The 20,264-nt window shown below is 37.6% G+C and overlaps 2 protein-coding genes across 3 annotated transcripts in view; one reads left to right on the top strand and one right to left on the bottom strand.

Moving 5' to 3' along the window:
* LOC113106020 (DNA-binding protein RFX7-like) overlaps nucleotides 1-15,615 on the bottom strand; it is a 26,783-nt gene extending 11,168 nt beyond the window's left edge. Inside the window, exons 1-2 of the mRNA XM_026267530.1 lie at nucleotides 15,202-15,615; nucleotides 4,584-4,617 (exon numbers count right to left, since the gene is read on the bottom strand). Coding sequence (XP_026123315.1) covers nucleotides 4,584-4,617; nucleotides 15,202-15,323 — 156 coding nt within the window. The 5' untranslated portion in view covers nucleotides 15,324-15,615. The remainder of the gene's footprint in view (nucleotides 1-4,583; nucleotides 4,618-15,201) is intronic.
* Nucleotides 14,258-20,211, top strand: tex9 (testis expressed 9). Of its 2 annotated transcripts, none has more exons than XM_026267543.1 (12): nucleotides 14,258-14,439; nucleotides 16,635-16,759; nucleotides 16,930-16,993; nucleotides 17,163-17,242; nucleotides 17,326-17,374; nucleotides 18,051-18,127; nucleotides 18,325-18,491; nucleotides 18,588-18,670; nucleotides 18,760-18,933; nucleotides 19,537-19,671; nucleotides 19,797-19,931; nucleotides 20,053-20,211. In XM_026267543.1, exons 1-12 carry the CDS (start codon nucleotides 14,413-14,415, stop codon nucleotides 20,137-20,139), a joined length of 1,203 nt encoding a protein of 400 aa, XP_026123328.1. In that variant the 5' UTR covers nucleotides 14,258-14,412; the 3' UTR covers nucleotides 20,140-20,211. The 2 variants fall into 2 exon arrangements, with proteins under 2 accessions (XP_026123328.1, XP_026123327.1); XM_026267542.1 differs by lacking the exon at nucleotides 14,258-14,439 and adding an exon at nucleotides 16,300-16,361.
* The last annotated feature ends 53 nt before the right edge of the window (nucleotides 20,212-20,264 follow it).

Raw genomic sequence — 20,264 nt, 5'->3', positions numbered from 1 at the left:
GCATTTACAGCAGTCATTGCTCCAGTCTTTAGTGTCACATGACCCTTCAGAAATCATTCTAATATCCCGACTTGGTGCTCAAGAAACATTTCTTTTTATTATAAATGTTGAAAAGTTGCAGGAGCTTAATATTTTTGTGGAAACTGAGATACATATTTAGGATTCTTTGATGAATACAAGGCTCACAAGAATTTATTTATTATTTTAAATATAATGTCACACATTTAATGACACTTTTGATCAATTAAATGCATTCCGTGCCAAATAAATATTTTATAAAAAAAAAAAAAAAGACAAGTCAGTGGTCAATGTGTCAACGGCATGAAATCAAGTGACTTCATTACAAAATTACAGATGTTTGAAGGGCATCAGAGTCAGTGTTATATGACCTACCAAGTCAAAATGATTCACCAGCTACCCGACAATAAAAAAATGATCAAATACAAATGAACTCCCTTTCACTTTCTACAATAAAGACCTTATTCTGATCTACTGGTCTCTTTATTTCTCTTTCAGGCAGCTCTTGTTAAGTGTGCGAGAGCCCTGAACAGCTCTTCAAAGAGAATGTGTGAGATGTTTGGGTGGGGCAGAGCTGATTTAAATTCTGCCCGAGTAGAGAGCAGCAGACACGAGTCTCTCCCTCCAGGCACTGCTTCCCATCTTCACTTACTCACTCGCAAACATACACTTAAACCCCCAAACATCCCCCTTTCCTAAAGCACTGAAAACAGAAATTGGATAGAAATACTAAAGTGATTTTTGACAGGTTTTCTGCACCTGGCAACCACCAGGAAACTTCATGCAATATTAAAACTCAGAGGCATTTACTCAGCAAGCTGGGCTGAGACCTGAAGTGCTGTGAGCGGCAAATCAAAATAAACGGACTTCAATAGGATTGTGCAGCATAACCCTAAACAGGAAGTCATCCAAGGTAAAAATAATCCTGAAGAATACCTAATCCCTCAGCGATCAGAGCAGTCAGTTAAACCAACCAGCGTAAACAAGCCTTTTGTTTTCATGGTGTCTACACCAACAATTACTCCACAATTATCTCCTTGGGGTAAGGGCCATGTCAAAATAAACAATACCTACACACTTGGGGAAAGGCTGTCAGGAAACGCACCTGTCACCTAAACATCTCATCATCAACATCATCACTCGCTGATTCTCCCGCCCTCCCCTTTCCGTCGAATTCTAAGAATAGTTGTGTCTCTTTCTGTCTTTTCTATTCGTCTCTTCGTTGCTAAGGGAAAGATGGCCAGCAAATAGCTAAAGTTATCAACCACTGAGCGCCGTTAGCATTAACATTGGAGAGGGGTAAGAAAGGTAAGTAAAAATGGCATGAGAATGCAGACGTCTCGGAGCCAAGTGAACAACCCTATTTAAGAGAGGACTCGGGGGACTTAAGGGTGGGCAAAAATAAGCATGTGGAAAACCAAAACATTAACACATATACGCTACAGTGGAAAAGATATGGTTTGGTTAACAAAAAACAAAAAAAAAAAACCTTTTTATTTTTAAAACTGTTGAAAACAATTAGTACAATAAGTACAATAAATACTTGTTATCTCTGGGAAAACTGTTGTATAGCCTATTTCTCTTTTGTTAAGGATTCTTTGATGAAAAAAAAATTATAAAATGAGATTATAAATGCCTTTTCTGACACCTCTGATCCATTTAAGGCTGAATAAAAGTATTAATATCCTTTTATAAAATTATTTTACTGACCCCAAATTTTTGAACAGTAGTGTACAAACCAAACTGGCCATTTGAGCAATACATATTTATGATGCCTGTAGAGACTAAAATAAGGTCTCCTGGACATCTGAATTATACACAAATCGATTTTGGAACAGGTTTTTTTAAAACATGAAGACACTGGCAGTCAGGTCATGACAAAGCTTGGAAGAACCTGTAGCTCAGTTCATTCATACAGGTGTAATGTCCCCTGGGTAGTGTGCAGACCCCTTACTCAGCACTACAGAGCCTACTAGACATGCATGAATAACTCATGCATTATTCAGATGGGCTGAACCCAGTTCTTACTGACAAGCCTACAGACTTTACACAAGCATATTCTTTCAGGCCTGGATGCTGGAATAATACAATACTGGCACAAAATGATGATTCAGTAACAGTCAGGCCCTCAACCCCTGAATGAACAGTGAGTGGATATAATGAACTGAATTATTGTATTGTATCTCCAGCATTTTACATTAACTTCTTAAAGGCACAGTTCACCCAAAAATGATTCAGCATCATTTACTCACCCTCTGGTTGTTCCTATATAACTTTGTCTAATATGGAACAGATGCCTCAAAAGTATTTCCCTTGTGTTCCATGAAAGAAAAAAAGTCATATCAATTTGCAATAAACAATCTGAAACTTTCATTCTTGGGTTAACTATCCGGTTTATATATAAAGCAGTAAAATAATTTCAGACATGTATCCTTGTTTGTTACAAACAAAGATTTAACACACACAAAAATATCTAATTATGCCCTGCTAGAGTTAAATGTTCATTTAATTAAACCAGGGATTGTTTGCTCTGAATTTCTTGGTTGCCAAAAATTGCAAGAAAAACTGAAATATTATGACAGAATGTTGAACATTTTGATGCATTACAGTTTTTTTTTTGGTTTTGTTTTGTTTTGTTTTGTTTTGTTTTGAGTGACATGGTTAGCAAGATGTAAATGTGAGGTAGTAAGTGTTAAAAAGCAAGGCTTTGTGGGATACTACTATGGAATGAAAGTTTCATGCGAGGAGGCTGATGCAAGACTCAGTCAGAGCTGGCAACATCCTGCAGAGGTCAACAGAGGCAGGCTAGAGGAGGAGGGACGGGAGAGGACAGACGAGGTGAGCAGCGGACACAGGGCACACCGCCTAATATCTAGAGAGGATTTTGTGTTTCTCTTTACCTTGAGGGGCCATTAACAAACCACTTTCCCCTTCTCTTCCCCTCACACATCACCCCACATAACTCAAAACCTTACTGACCACAGTCCTACATCACCTGATGGGAACCTCCTCAACTATGCACAAGTTGTTCACAAACCTCAAACATCCGCACTGACAAACCCAACGCCTTATGCAGCCCTCACTCAAATATATGATAACTAAAGAACGCTTCACACTAGTTATTTGACATCGCAGACAATTATATTACAATAAATTGCTAAAAATAATTTTCTTATGCTCACCAATGGCTGGATTTATTTGCTTAAAATCCAGGAAAACATTTTGAAGTATTATTACAACTTAAAATAGCTGTTTTCTATTTTAATATATTCTCTAAAATGAACTATTGTTATGGTGTAGATGGAGCCATTACTCCTTAGTGCTTAAGAAACATTTCTTATTATTATTGTCAATGTTGAAAACATTTACTAATGTGGAAACTTAAGTGTTGAAATTCTACCGCACTTGATCTCCTCACTATAAACAATGCAGGGTATGTCGCATGCAGCGAACAATGACATTTACTTTTCGAAGCCCACTGTTACAAAAGTCCCGAAGGTGTGAGGATGTAAGTGAGCTTGGACGTGGCCAGAAAGACTAATAAGATGGGCGCACAAGAACACTGCTTCTGTTCTGGACTCGGCCTTGTGATCTTTATGTGTGTCTCTGTCTCACAGTTTTCTTTATACTTTTGATTAGCTTCCCCATAATAGGCGGTGACTCTGTTATTGTAATATCATCATATTTGTCACTATTTTGACCACAACAGAAAAACTGCGCTTAAAAACAGAACTCTACTCTACCAACATCAGTGCTGAACCAGCCAAACCCTTTCTGAATTAAAACACAACTACAGAAAAGTCAAAGCAAAGTCAGCCAATACCTCTTTGGGCATTCCACAAGATGATCATCTCGAATTTCATTTCTAATATAAAAAAAAAAAATACAAATTCTAGCATTATAAGAAAAGGAACAAAAGTCACTCATCTTTAGTAGGCCATTTGGATTTCTTTGTCTCCATAAATGAGAGAACATATTTTGATATTTGATAGCATTTTAGTATTTTGATATTTGATAGCAGAAGCAGTATTTTTCAGTATAATGCCATCATTTTGACAGATTTGACTTACAAACACTTCTCCTCCTATAACTTAACAATCAGCCCTGTTGAAACTTACAACAATAAACCTAACCTCTAACCCTATTATCTAACAATTAACTCCAACCCTAACCTAACCCTAACCGCCTTCTCCTTGGGTTTATGTTTAACACACCTTGTGTAATTTATAATTCGACAGCCTACCTTTTAAACAAACAAAATCAAGCTTTGTTTACTTGTTACTGTCCGATATTATTATTCAATTCACCATGTCTTTAATCAAATATATTTAAATGCCAATTAATACAATTTACTATGGTTTAAATCACATTTTTGTATGTCTATTGTAATGTTTTGTAAGATTTGTAACCATAATATTACATTATTAGATAAAGCTCAGGTTATTTTTTGTTGATCAATTAAAGGTCAGGTTATTTTTTTGATTAGTTGCATGATTATTTTTGTTGGTGTTGTATTTTCCGTGAATCAACAGGTTTCATCATATTTTTCCATATCAAATACTCACCAAAATGCAATCCACCTTTGATTGTACGGTTTTGCTGCAAAAAAAGAGAGAAAAAGACAAGAGAAAGAATCAGTATGACACAAGAGTAATTTGAGAAACATTCATAAAGCTGGCTTTATTAATAAATCAGTGGCATTCAAAACATCTTTCCGTCCTCTAACCATAAGCCATGTCTGGCTCAGACCAATATATCCTCAGGAACACATGTGCTCATGCACAAAAAAAGTATCTTGCATTAATGTTCCATCACACGGGGGTCTATAAATATTCCTGCCAATCAGAATGTGTTGACCATCAGGATGTTTAAGGGACCAGATTGAACCAGTATGGAATCTATATACAGGTACAGAACATTAAAGAGGGTCATGTAAAGACACTTTCACACACTTTTTAGGCCTAACTGGCACAAGGACAACAGAGAGCAGGGCACTTTGAACAGCAAATCAGTGTAATTACTGACTGGTTGTTCACTTGACTAACTGCAGTTAAACATACAGACATCGCACAAAGTAATGAATGTAAAAAATGATACTTTAATAAATGGAAAAATAAATAAATAAAAAACATCCACACATATACGTGTATAATATATATATATATATATATATATATATATATATATATATATATATATATATATATATATATATATATATATACACACACACACATACATATACATATATATATATATATATATATATATATATATGCCTTGCAAAAGTATTCATTTATTTCACATTTTGTTATGTTGCTGCCTTATGTTAAACTGCTTTAAATTACTTTTTTTTCCCCATGTCAATTTACACTCCATACACCATATTGACAAAGCAAACACAAAACGGTCACAACTTATTAATAAAAAAAAATGAAATGCGTACATTGCATAACTCACTACTTAACTGAAGCCCCTTGAAAGCCTAAAGCCTTTTTGGCTATGATGTGACAAGCTTTATCCGTCAGCATTTGGCAATTATCTGCCATTCTTCTCCTCTCAAGCTCTGTCAGGTTTTTAGGATTCTCCAGAATTATTTTGATTGGGTTCAATTCCAGGCGGTGGATGGGCCACTCAAGGACATTCTATAAGCCACTCTTGCTGTGTGCTTAGGTTCATTGTCCTGTTGGAAGATGAACCTTCTGCCCAATCTGAGGTTCTGGATACTTTGGAATGGGTTTTTATTGAGGAGATCTCAATATTTTGGTGCAATGAGTGTTACTTCTATTCTTCTGAGTCCCTCAGTCCCTGCCGCTGAAAAACTGCACCATAGCACACTTTAGTTTTGGGATGCTAATCTGCAGGTGATGAGCAGAGCTGGTTTCCTTCAAACATGATGCTTGGTGGAGTGCTGCAGTGATGTTTGTTCTTCTGTAGGTTTCTCCCATCTGCATATATGATCATGGAGCTCAACTAGAGTGACCATCAGCTTCTTGGTCACTAGTCTAGACAAGGCCCTTCTCCAACAGTTGCTCAGTTTGGCCAGGAAGCCAGCTCTGCGAAGAGTCCTAGTTGTTTCAAACAATGAGGCAGAACTCTTCCCCAGATGTTTGGCTTCACACAAACTTGTTTTTGAGCTCTACAAGCAGTTCTTTTGACCTCAGGGCTTGGCTTTTGCCCTGAAATGCATGTTCAGCTTGTAGACCTTTAAGATGTTTGCCTTTCCAAATCATACCCATTCAACTGAATTTTTGAAAAATTAAGGGGTATGAATACTTAGGCATTGTATGTATGTATAATAAAATAGTATGTTAGCATAATAAAAATCTACATCAAAGATTACCTGAAGGCTACATGTCACTGATCAACAATTATACACCCTCAAAATACATAACTTTATCTGAAAATACATAAAACAAGTAAAGGAAACATCTGCTTTAAACTGAATGGCCAGCAATGTTCTTTAGCAGCATGTTAGTCAGTTGCAATAAACCTAAGATGTCTGTACTGAAGGATTTATGAAAGATTTATTTGACAAAGATGTGCGGTTTGGTATTAATTAGCTGCTGAAACAGAAACCCAGCAGTTCTGGCCTCTTGTTGGTTTTAAAAAAATAAAAATATTTTGTCAAAACCAAATAATCTGCAAATGGGGCTTAAACAGCTAGATACAACTGAACATTTAAACCAGCAACACTTGTTACATGAATTCATGTAATGACAAACGTATGGACAGGCAACCCTTTACAAATTTTGCTATTCAATCACACGTCACAGGATAAGTCACAGTTTGGCAAGACATAAAATATGTACACAACCTATGAATGTACGAAATAGCGGCAACACGGGCCCAAATCTCTCTTGCACTGGTCCTGAGCCATCAGACCATACGTACTGTTGAGTCCCGATTTGCCAATCACATACTATGGCTTTTAATTATAGGCTATCCAATCAGGCAGCATGTTGTTCCAGCATTCTGACTTCTTAATCCCATATAAAACCTTTCAGGCTTATGGCAGAGGCAAAAGCCAAGCAACATGTGTGTTCTTAGAGACGCAGTCATATGACTGTGCCTAAGAGCAAGAGGTCAGGGAACTAATGAACTGTTACTAGGTGAGTCGACGTTTGCTCCCATGTGGCTTCAGGCCAGGTAATTCTCATTAAACTGTATCTAGGTAGTGGTGAAGCAAATAAGGGATCAAAACACTGTTGTCAAGGCAGGCAGTAAAAACGGGATTTCCCGTTAAAGTCACTTCCTGCAGCAACAACAAGCCGACACCTGATTGGGACTTACTTAATAAGCTAAACATGCAATTATCAACAGCAAAGTTTAACTCTCTTAGTCTAGTGTTCACCTGATAGACCTAAAATGGCCCTAATTTAGACAGCAGTATGCCATAAGTGCATTGTGATATTATTTGTCATGCATGACATAAGCATATCTGGAAATGTTTGTGTGTTGTTAAATCATAAGTGGGCTGCCGAAATTCCACAAGCAATGCATCAATTGGTATGTATCTCATGCCCAGCCCAGCCCATTCATAATAAGTTGTTTGTGTACATGAACCGCAAATCATTAGAAGTCAAAAGAAATATACTATTTGGTGTCCTATGTTATGCTTAGCATAACTTGTATGATTTTCATGATAAAGAAAAAGAGGATAGATTTGCAGTATAAAATCAATACACATAATATACTGTATAACATTAACTGTCAAAGAATTCAGCAAATTTTGGATTAGTAAACCTAAAGTAAAGCTTTAAAATTAATTCAAATTGTGATATGGACTGGTGTCTGTAATTATTAAACCAATTAACATATGAGGTTAATGTGTTCTATGTGTCTAAGAGTGAATGAGCAGAGCAGTTTCATCTTGCACTGCAGTTATATCAGTTCATTTCATGTTGCTTTCTTATGTTGAACATAAAAGAAGATATTTTGAAGATTGCTGGTAAACAAACAGTTGGTGGTTCCCAGTGACTTCCATAGTAGGAAAATAAATACTATGGAAGTCAATGGGAACCACCAACTGTTTGATTACCAGCAATCTTCAAAATATCTTCTATGTTCAACATTATAAAGCAACTCATTCAGGTTTGGAACAACCGACCGGCAACCTCCCGCTCTAATAAGGAAGTGTCTAAAACTGCAATTCATCGACTGGCTGCTTGAGGCTGGCTGGAAAAGAGAGTCAATCCCATAGACTCCCCATATTAAAATGCCCAACTTTACAGCAGAAAAAAAAATGTTTTCAGCCTGGTGCAAAAAATGATTTTGGTCTATATAGCTAATTTTGCCCTTCATGACAACTGTGAGGGGGGTGAATTTTTTTTATAACTCATCCGTTTAAACTATATTAAGCCTTAAAGTTCTGCATAATTAAGGGCGTGGCCACTTGAGTGACAGGTGAATTGCCACTGCTGTCACAGCCGTCGCGCTAGGTGGGCGTGGCTTCAGCAACCAGTTCCCGCCCTTTTGCCCATTTTCGATTGTCTGGGAGAGTCGCGCGGTGACGCGCTGCCAAGATGGCGACGGCTCGCTCTGCACACTTTAGGCTTCAAAAACTCCTCTTCAAGAGCCTACGGGTGACGTCACGGACACTACGTCCATGTTTTTATACAGTCTATGGGAACAACATGAGGATGAGTAAATGATGACAGAATTTACATTTTTGGATGAACTATCCCTTTAAGTGCCATTAATGATAGAGAATTTAAGTTTAATATACATGTCTTTATTACTTTTTTCATGATAAATATTTGGTGTGATTTTTCAGCATGTGTGCATATCCCTTGCACTTGAATTTGGGACCAGAGAGGGAGGTGTGAGGGGTCAACAGGCTCTTAATGGCAACGTGGATTGACTATACCACCACTTTTATCCCATTCAATCATCACTCTGTATTAACAACAAACTATTATTTTACATACAGCTACAAAAAGCAAATACAATACATATACATGTATTTACAACCAAACACAACTTAAAATCAAGTCATTTAAAGGGTTAGTTCCACGAAAAATGAAAATTATGTCATTAATGACACTCATGTCATTCCAAGCCCGTAAGACCTCCGTTCATCTTCGGAACACAGTTTAAGATATTTTAGATTCAGTCCGAGAGCCATTGAAATGATTGACTCGTTCTCGAGTCAAGAACCGTTTCTGTCAGATAAATCACAGTTTGGCAAGACATAAAATATGTACACAACCTATGAATGTACGGAATAGCATGGTTCATTTGGTGAACAGGTTCAAAAAGATCCGGTTACATCGAGTGATTCGTTCGCAAACCAGAAATCACAAAACTGTAGTGTTTTGTCTCATATGCAGACAAGACTGAATAAAGTCGTAGTTTTTGCTAATTTTGGACCAAAATGTATTTTCGATTGCTTAAAAAAATTCTAACTGACCCTCTGATGTCACATGGACTACTTTGATGATGTTTTTCTTACCTTTCTGGACATGGACAGTATACCGTACACACAGCTTCAATGGAGGGACTGAGAGCTCTCTGACTAAATCTAAGATATCTTAAACTGTGTTCCAAAGATAAATGGAGGTCTTACGGGTTTGGAACGACATGAGGGTGAGTCATTAATTACATAATTTTCATTTTTGGTTGAACTATCCCTTTAAGGTTTGTTTTTTCCTGTAAACAGTGTCCTGATTTAAGCCACAGACTTTTATCCTGTCGGTCACTGCCCCTCCCCCTAAGATCCCCTCCTCCAGCTGGCCGCATGTGCTCCGATCATAACAGAAACGTAAACAACTGCCTGAGAGAGAGAGAGAGAGAGAGGGGTGAGGGTGGGGGTGGAAGGTGAGAGGTCACTGTGTCACTGGTTGGAAGAGATGGCTGTGGACGTCTCTACCTTTTGCTCTCAATAAGACTGTCCCGGGAAGAGGGCAGAGGCATGTGAGCTTCACGGCTAATTCCACATGAGCAGAGAGCTGACTTGAGAACAGCCAGACTTCAAAACAGAGACTAACACTACTGCTGGTCAGCATGACCTACATGTGTGATATTTGTGTGTCTGTGTGTGTGTGTGTGTGTGTGTATGTGAGAGAGAGATTGAGGATGAGAAAGCTCTCTCTCTCTCTCACCGACAGACAGAAAACTCCACTGAACCTGCTGAACTCATCTACTACCATGCCGTATCTCATAACCTCATGTGTGCACTAACACACACAACTAACAAACACAACTCAAGCCATCAGTACTGAGCACACAACCATGCTACACTTAAACGGGAGTAATTTATGTGTATAATACAGGTATAATATAATTAAATTAAGGATAAATAACTGGTAAAGTGATATTTACTTAGCCTCTCCTTTATTTTACACATCCAAATATTTGGTATATATATAATATATAAGTACAAACGGGTATCACTGGCAGCATGCTAAAGCCATTAGCACTTAGAGTGCTGCTAATAGCAGAAAACATGAGCATGGCAGGCAACCTTCCAGTTGCTCCTCTAACAGGAACTGTCTGGCTTCCCAGACCGCTGTGAGCGGAGAGGTCATCTAAGGTCTCACACACATGGCTGCTAAATTACTGATATCTTGAAAAGGCTGCGGTTCCCAAAGGATTAATTTAATTTAGGTTTAAGGTTTGGTGTCGTTTTGTCAAGTTTCGTGGGTGGCTACCTTTAAGAAACTACACAACATTATGTTATATAGCTCAACTTCTGAGGCTTGGGATTTTAAGCTCACCCAGGCTGTATGTATTTGCTCAAACATGCAATAAAAACAATGATATTGTGAAATATTATTACAATTAAAAATATTGTTTCTATATGAATATATTTTAGAATGTCATTTATTCCTGTGAATTGTCAGCAGACATTGTTCTAGTCTTCATTGTCACATGATCCTTCAGAAATTATCCTTATATGATATTTTCGTGCCCGAGAAATATTACTTATTTCATGTTATTTTGATCGTAATATTTTTGTGGAAATTTTTTTTTTCCCAATGATTTTATTTTTTTGACTCAAGACAGATTCTTTGATGAAAAGAAAGTTCAAAAGAACAGCGTAGAAATATAAATTTTTAGTAATATTATAAATGACCTTGCTGCCAGTTCTGAACAATTTAATGCACCCTTGCTGAATAAAAGTGTTGTTTTCTTGAAAAAAATATATAAATGCCTAATTTTTTTTTACCTGTGTGCAAATTAAAAAATAGGCTACTTGCAAAACCTTACACATTCTAAGTAACTCGAAGAAATACAGAGAGGAAATGCTATGATCCATGCTATGATTACTAGTTTGCTGAATGTCTTCTCAAACAGGAAAACTGTAAACTTCATTGGGTAATTTGCAGACCTAATAGAATGTTTGTGCAGCAAAATCACAGACATAGATCTTTTTATTGTTTGAGCAGCATTGGCCTAGATGTAGGCTAAACCTAAACAGACCCGTCTAACAGCACCAAAGCAGCCATTGTGAGCCGTTCTCAGAGACTGCAGTTTGGTAAAAACCGCTGGGCTCCTTGCCAGCGGTGCTGTGGCTCATTTTCATTCCTCTTTGAAGGTGATTACCACCATTGTGTCTGGATCTCTTCCCCTCCTCCCAATTTCATCCAATTTCCTTTCATAAGTAGATGAACAAAGATTCACACTGACGTGCAAGTCCATACACATGAACATCCATGTAAAAATAAGGCACCAAATTCACCCCCGTCCGAACTCAGGCTAGTCAATTTAAGGTCTGTTGATAATCTAAAATAAACCTGACAGATTTTGCACAAACCAAATGAACCCTGAAAATAAGCTCAAAGCGCTAAATCACAATATTGAATCACAGCTCATTCCAAAACAACCCCCTCTGCTGGTCTGTTGTTAAATCTAAATTATTTCCCCCATTAGTAACAGGCGAGATTCTAGTGATTTGTCGTCTACCTTCATTTCAGTAGCTATTGATTCAGTAAGCAGTATTTATGCATTAATCATTTCCAACATCAATGTATAAATGACAAGATATTCCCATTAGTGACAAACTTTACTACTGGCAAATCACAATCTCTTTTCCACAGGGTTTGCCAGCACCAGCGCCAAATACCCGGTTCTTTTCCACAGAGACCATCCCATGTGCCAACCAGCATGCCAAATGCAGATGGGGGTATCAGCTATCATATCGACAGACCTAACCTTTAGAGCTCTCCTCAGAGTGAAGGGCAAGTAGCACAGGCTGAGAAGTCTACTCATTATATGCGTGTCTGCTCAAATGGTCAATCCATTCAATAGTACTTAGAGCTATAATAAACAGCAGAATTTGAGTGTGAATGATGCACAACTTCAAGTTAAAATGTCAGACATTAGTCAAATTCACAAAGGAGACAAATACAGCAACTTAAATCAATAATAACAATCACAACATGTGAAAAAACGGTATTGGTATGCCAATGTTGTGATTAGACAAGTAAACCGGTAATTATCAAATCCACTGTTATACAGATCAAAGTAAAATAATTATTTTACTGCTAAAAAGCCAACCTAAAGAGTGAAATGGATTATCAAAAAACTTTTTTTTTTCTCTGTAAAGGCCAGGTCCAGGAAACATATTGTGTGTGGGTTTTGTTTAACTCCAATTAACTAGCAAAATAACTATCAATTTTGTATACAAGAATCTATTCCAATAGTACCACTGAACAGTCTACTGTAGCCCATTAAGAGCAGCTATATGAGACAAAACTGCATTCAAAACGTAAACTGTAACTCAGTGACTGGATTAACTGTTATGTATTTGTCATCCTAAAACAATCTACTTAAAGCTTCCCAGGAATTTACATTTAAAGTCAAAATGTCAACATGGTTTCATCACTCCACTGATTAGCTGTATGAACTGATTTATAGTAGGGGTGCACGATAAAGTTCGGCCGATCATTAATGAGCATCTCAGTAAAGCCTGTTCTCTATTTAGCGGTAAATTCCATCAGGTGCGTGATTTCACATAGAGCAGGGGCATGTTCAAGTTCAAAACAGTGCGCAACGTTTTGCTACGGTTTCCGGGTTGAACGTCATGTTTCCTGGAAACGGCGTGCACCGGTGTGCAACGGGGTTTGAGATGAGTTTTCTCTTGTTTGGTGGGTGTGTCGGTGGGTGTGTCAGAACTGCAGTCCAATCATCAGCTACATTTATATAAAGTACGCGGTATTAAAGTGAACTCGCACAATGGTTTCAAGGAAAATAATGTACAAATGTGTTCGTTGCAGTTCGGTATACGCAACAACTGAGGATATTAGAAGAAATGTTTGTCGTAAGTTTTATTGTAAAAATATAGGATATCAACATAATGATGTAGTCGTTTATATTTTTAGCTTCATTACAAGTGTATGACATTTGGTAAAGAAATAAACAATGGTAATTAAGTACTTTTCCTAAAAATGAGAAAGAAAATACAGGGTATTAAAACCGTATGAACTACAAATAATGTCAGTATGTGAGGCTAAATAGATGGCTCCGAAAATTTTTCACAAAGAATGGCCTTCTCAGCTGCCATAGTTGGAACTCTTGCGTCATCAGAACTGTGTTCAACGCATCACCGTTTCTGTTTAAAAAACGTTGTGCAACGTTTTGTCGGGGCTGAACGCAGCCCAGCTGTTACTACAAGAGCCGCTGTTAACTGACTAGCTGCGCAAATCCAAGTTCAGCGTTTATTTGCGCAGCTAGTTAGTTAACAGCTGCTCTATGTTAAATCACACACCTGATGGAATTTACCAGAGAACCGGATTTACTGACGTTATGCGCATTAATGATTGGATCTTTATCGGTGCACCCCTAATTTATAGATAATTCAATAAAAAAAGACATAGTAATGAGGAATATGCTACAAAAAGGATCCCTACATCTTTCTACAAATTTATTTGAATAATCTTTTTCTAGCTCCTCATAAGAACTGGATAAGGACACATGCTGTACTTTGTAGCTCGCTAAACATTTTAAAATACTTTGATTTTCACTAATATTTCAATTTTTTTCCCTGACCTTGGGAGACCTTTGAAACTGAAGTTTTGAATACAAATTTCTTGTGTGTTATGAAAACAACTGGGCCTTTATGATTACAAATGCTCAGCAGAAACGCCCATAATAAATGCTACCATATATGTATGCAACTGCACGTATGTATTTATGTATGTGTGTCCATATATATATATATATATATATATATATATATATATATATATATATATATATATATATAGCGAGAGAGTAAACACGTGAGGCTAAACTAATTTACGTCCCATACTGGAAGTACAGTACATGCGCTGCTGCAGATGCATGTCGTTGAGAGCATGTCTCAACATGCAAAAACAAGGGTGGTGGTGAGGGGGGACGGAGGCTGCAAAATAATCGCGTCAGCGTTTTTTATTTTTGCTGCCACAAGCAATGTGCACCAACAATGATCAATTCCAGGTAAAACTACTGACCCAAGACTAGTTTGAGTGACCATGCACACAGAAGCTATACATTGTCTTCACAATATTTATTTAGTAATACAAATGCAGGTCTAACGCATGCGCTGCTATGCTGTAAACATCATGAGCCATGGCTGCATGCTTCACGACGTCTTCGTCATTAATAGCAGTAACTAAGTGCTTCCCGATTAATTAAAACACGATTTGGATAGCCGCAAAACAACCCAAAAGATGAAGAAGATCAGCATAGGCATACTTTTGCACACTGGCCGTTTAAACGCTGTACCCGGCTGCTGCACGCGACTTGTTTACCACCGTAAGCGCGTGCCCACTAAATCTGTAGCGAACGCGTGGTCGCGGGAAATCTTTCTTTCACGAAATCCAAGACAGACATTTCACTTTCTGTACACTTTCATAAGAAGACAAAAGCAGCTCTATATATATAAAAAAACGACTACTCTATCAATGACAATCAGGGCGAGTTACCCACCTCAGACTTTAACATGCATAATCTGGTCAGCCCAAAATGTCGGTGACCAAAGCAAACAACTTTAATAAGTTGACTTACCGTTGTTATAATAATGAAAAGAACTGTGAAATTAGTTGAATACATTAAGTTACACTAATAGTGACACACTGTCAGGTGGAAACGAAGGACCATCTACAATAGAGTTAATTAAGATGGAGAGCCTTCACTTCCATTAACCCACACATATCCAGCAGCACTCAATTACAGGGCAATATATCGCACAGTGCTTACCAGATCGAGCTCTTTATTTTTAGCTGCAACGCATTGGCTTCAGCTCCCTGCAGTCCTTGAACCGCGGAAGGTAAAGCTCCTGCTCCAGCTCCAGCTCCAGGCTGCTGCTGGTCATCAGCCATCGCGATGCAACTCTGTTGAGACGAGGATGGGGATCTAACAAGTAGGCCTTAACCTGAACCTGGAGAATACAGCTTTCCTCCGTAAATAGTACATCACGATCACCGCCTGTTGACTTCACGGACAAATCGGACTCGACTCTAATAGATCGCGTTGGTAATTCATGGCTCGCGGTTTCAGTTTAAGTCACTAGCCCCGCGCGTGCACCAGGAGCAGGGAAACACTTGGGGCTGCTGCAGGTTCAGAGTCAGACACTACCTCCTCTCGCTCTCTGGCGACCGCTGGGGAACTGATGCTGCGGGACCGCGCATGCGCACTGCGCAGCAGCGCAGACCCACACGAGGGAGCTGCAGCGAGTTCACGTAGTTCAACAGTATAATCAGTCACTCATGTCTGAGGCATAACTGGTTGTCAGTAAGGATTGATAATATAATTCTCATTGTTTTACAAGATTCACACCATATTCAATCGTCTGTGTTTTTTTTTTTCTTATTTATTTTTATTTACGTTTAGTGTCCATCTGGGAGGTTGTGCTGGAATGCCCTTGACACATTTAAGAGTTAATAAAACAAAATACAAATACACAAAAATACACAACATACTGATTTTGCCTTTGATTTGCTTTAACTTAAATTAGTTAAAAATTAATGAAAATAATAAAAGTAGTAAAATTAATTGATAAATTAATTTGGCCCTCTAACTCTAGCACTCTATTCCAATTCTATTGTATCTATTTGTTTTTTTCTTTTTATTTATAAAAAACACTTGACCCTGATTCCTGGTATTATAAATAAGATCCTATAACACTTGCATTCTCGTTTTGTTTATATATATATATATATATATATAATATAAATATAAACACTGTGTGTATACGTACAATCATCCATGTTATGTACACTCCTGTTTTATACAGTCTATGGTACAATCGCCTCACTGATCTCCATGTGACATGAACGTGTCCTTGTTGCTTAGCAACGGCGTCTCTCCACTAACAAACAAACATGGCAGACATCACACCCAGACACGCGCTACCTGCTGTAAGTCTGACGAAATAAAACTCTTCAGGTTATATCCTATTAATTACAATTTCACCTAAAGGACTCTTCTGTGTGTTAAATCAAATAATTATAGTTAAATCTCAGTATAGACAGTTCTTTCGTTGCTCGTTCGGAATGAGACATAAAATGTAATATCCCTAACGGAGCAATAGCTGTCTTAAATTATCAAAATGCGTAAGAAATGGGAAAGAAAGTAAGGGGACAGAGGAGGATTAATAACTGCTATAATACTTGTACTTTCTTTCCAAACAGTTAAAAAAGCCTCAAACGTCTCGCTTAGAAAGGCCTTCAAGACCCAGAGCTCAGAGCAGGTCTTCCTCCGCTCCTTTAAAGAAACCTCCACACACGGACCTCCTAGCCAGAGAAGAAGAATACAAGTATTTATGCATTTATTACTTAAATGCACATTAGTTTATCTACGCTGCTCTGTATGTAGCTTTTATCAATTGACTGCATAACAGGTGCTATAAAGAATTTAGGATTGAAGATCACATGGCAGTATGTTTAATATCCAACGTTAATCTCTTGCAATTCTGATGCTCCTCAGGCGTCTCAATGCAGAGCTAGAAGCAAAAACAGCAGAACTTGTTCGGGAAGCAGAGAAAGTTATGGTAAGACTAGAAAAACAACAAATTTGATTCTGACAAGAAACATTTGAGAGAACTTGAGCTGTGTTTTTAGACTAACTTTTATTTGTATAGTTTATAGAATGTGATATGTGTCTGTTTACGCAACAAACCCAGATGCAAACACTGTTTGTTTTTGATAATATTGTTTCAGAGGGATCAAAATGAGGTGCTCTCCAAACCAGTCTCCTCCCACATCTCCATTGATACTGACTTTGATTTTGAAGTTTCTAGGTATTGGTCATCACACTGTTTGATATGAGCATTAGCGACATCTTTTGCTGTCTGCCAGCATAACACTTTGTCTGTCTCAACAGGAAGGCAGAGACAAAAAGAGAATCCACGTCTAAGCAGCCCACTGCAATGGTACAACTCAAATAAATGTGAAAAAATGTAATGTCCCCAACACTGCTCATATTTAATAAAAGGCAAAGTTTCGACCCTGCTTGGTCTTAAAGGGTTAATTCATCCAAAAATGAAAATGAGGTCATTAATAACTCACCCTCATGTTGTTCCAAAACCTTAAGACCTCCGTTCATCTTCAGAACACAGTTTAAGATATTTAAGATTTAGTCCGAGAGCTTTCTGTCCCTCTATTGAAGCTGTGTGAACGGTATACTGTCCATGTCCAGAAAGGTAAGAAAAACATTATCATAGTAGTCCATGTGACATCAGAGGGTCAGTTAGAATTTGTTGAAGCATCAAAAATAAATTTTGGTCCAAAAATAAAGACTTTATTTAGCATTGTCTTCTCTTCCGTGTCTGTTGTGAGTGCGACTGCTGTGACTTGATGTACGACGCTGCTGACTTGCTATCTTTTGTATTTGGCGCACCAGAAAACACGTCAGCAGCGTCGTACGTCACCAGCAGTGTTGCGGACATTACATTTTTTTCACTTTAGTAGTTTCTTTCATCTTGCACCTGCCAGATGGTGGGATGTGCACACAATTACTTGTTTAACAAATCAAACAAATATCATATGAATCAATGGAAATGTACAAGACCCTATTAGTTACAGAAACATTTCTGCTGTGTTATGTAGATCATAAGAAACAAGAACTACTCCGCAAAATCTTCAAAGCCAAACAAGCCAGGATCAGGAAACAGAAAGAATTCCCAGTAAGTGTATTCTCAGAACTTTTATTAAAAGAAATGTGTACATACTATAATAATAATAAACTAATTAATGTAAGGTGTGATCAAATCTTATGAGATCTGGATGAAGTTTGGCCTTTATTTGTTATGTTTATATATTTGCGATGAACATGTTTGGGTAGCATTTTTCCACCGCCACAAACGGTTTCTTCCAACTATAGAAAAGCACCACAGACTGTGGTTGATGATGTTGCTATTCCTGAAGACTTTGGGGATTTCTCACTTGCTAAAACAATCAGCATAATTGAAGGCAAAGTTAGTGATGATCTCACTGAGGAACACTCGCAGGATGACATCATGCCCAGTGCTGGAGATGAGATGGGTGCAGGTGGGTTAAAAAGGACAAATACACTAATATATTGAATCGGCTGCACTGTTATACTATTTGCATAATTGCTTGTACATTTATTTTGTGTAATTACAGAAGCTCAAATCAGATTTTTGAAGGCTAAACTTCGAGTAATGCAGGAAGAATTGAACAGACTTGCATATGAATGCAACAAGAAGGTAAGAAGTTTGAGATGTGTTAAGGTTAGTTCATCTATTCAGTCAGTTAAAATCACTCTTGCTCAAAATGTCTTTTGGTGATCTTGAAGGATGATGAAAACAGCACTTTAAACAATAAACTGAAGGACTCGGAGGAGGAAAAGGCAAGATTGCAGAGGACTACAAATATCCAGCAGACTCAAATTGAGAAACAAAGAGCTTTAGCTGAAGAATCAAGTCGGAAATCTGAAGGTCTGCAACAGCAAGTGGCAGCATTGCAAAAGGTACTTGAACTGTTGGCAAAATATTATTTATAAAGTTTGTCTCACAATCCAATGAAAAAAGTGACCTCATGACAGTACAACTGTTACTTATCTGAAAAAAATGTTCCTTTGATCATAAACCTTTACTCATTTCCTATAGGAAATGTATAGTGTATATATAGACCATAATTCCTGTTAATTACAGTTGTGCCAGGATCTAGAGCCTTGGAATTTTTGGCATGGGCCCTTTAACCTGATTAGTCCTCTGTGTGTAAAGTGAGACTACACCACAGCTGCTCAGAGACCAGAGAACACTGCACTTGGGCTTCTGGGACAGATATCTTTGGAACTCTCCCTTCCCCTTTTGATTGGGACATGGAAACTAATTAAGGATAGAGAACAATGGTAGAGTCGGATAAAAAGAAAAAAATAATTACAGAATGGGATATATTGTGGGAAAAAAATATTCACTGTCTTCTCACTTTAGACTTATTTTAGGTTAAAAGCATTAATTGCTGCTTTAAAGATTAAACTTTTTGAACAAACTGCACAATTTTGAATTGAAACGTCTACATCTGAACACACAATCTGCATAATGTTTTTTCCTGTGTCTGTACACTCTAGGAGATGGAAAGCATGAAGAGGACCCACAAGCAGGCAGCCAGTACCCACAGTGCAACAGAGGTGCGGTTGAATAGAGCTCTGGAGGAGGTTGAGAGGACTAAAACACAACTCAACAAACTCAAACAAAGCAGTAAGGTAAAGTCATCTCAAATAGAAACCAAGTGAAGTTTTTTGTGCACACTCCAGATTTTTTTCAGATTTAGATTGAATTATTTTTTGTTCATTTCACATTTCTCTTCTGTTTTTTTATCCGACCTAAGGATTTGACCAGTCAGGAGCAACAAAAGATCGAAACATTACAAACTGATAACAGAAAACTGGAACGACAGAAGGCTGAGCTCATTGTGGGTTTTAAAAAGCAACTTAAGCTAATAGATATTTTAAAGCGACAGAAGGTAAGAAATCAGTTTCTTCACAATTACTTGAATCTGTCATTTCCAATTACAGTACTATGATATTGAACTCACTAATTGCACTATTTTAAAGCATTTTATGTTCATGGCTTTATTTTGAAAGATGCATTTTGAAGCGGCCAAGCTGTTGTCCTTCACTGAAGAGGAGTTCATGAAAGCTCTGGATTGGGGAAAGGATGGAGTGTCATAGGTTCCCGTTTTGTATTTTGTAAATAGAGTAAAATAAATGAATGGGTACAACAAACAGCTTACATTTCCTTCATTTTTTTTTTAACAATCTTCAAACTTAATTAAATAACATTGTGATTATCATGA

This window comes from Carassius auratus, chromosome 7 (genome assembly GCF_003368295.1).
Source record: "Carassius auratus strain Wakin chromosome 7, ASM336829v1, whole genome shotgun sequence".
Lineage (NCBI taxonomy): Eukaryota > Metazoa > Chordata > Actinopteri > Cypriniformes > Cyprinidae > Carassius > Carassius auratus.
This window is presented reverse-complemented; position numbering and strand designations above follow the sequence as displayed.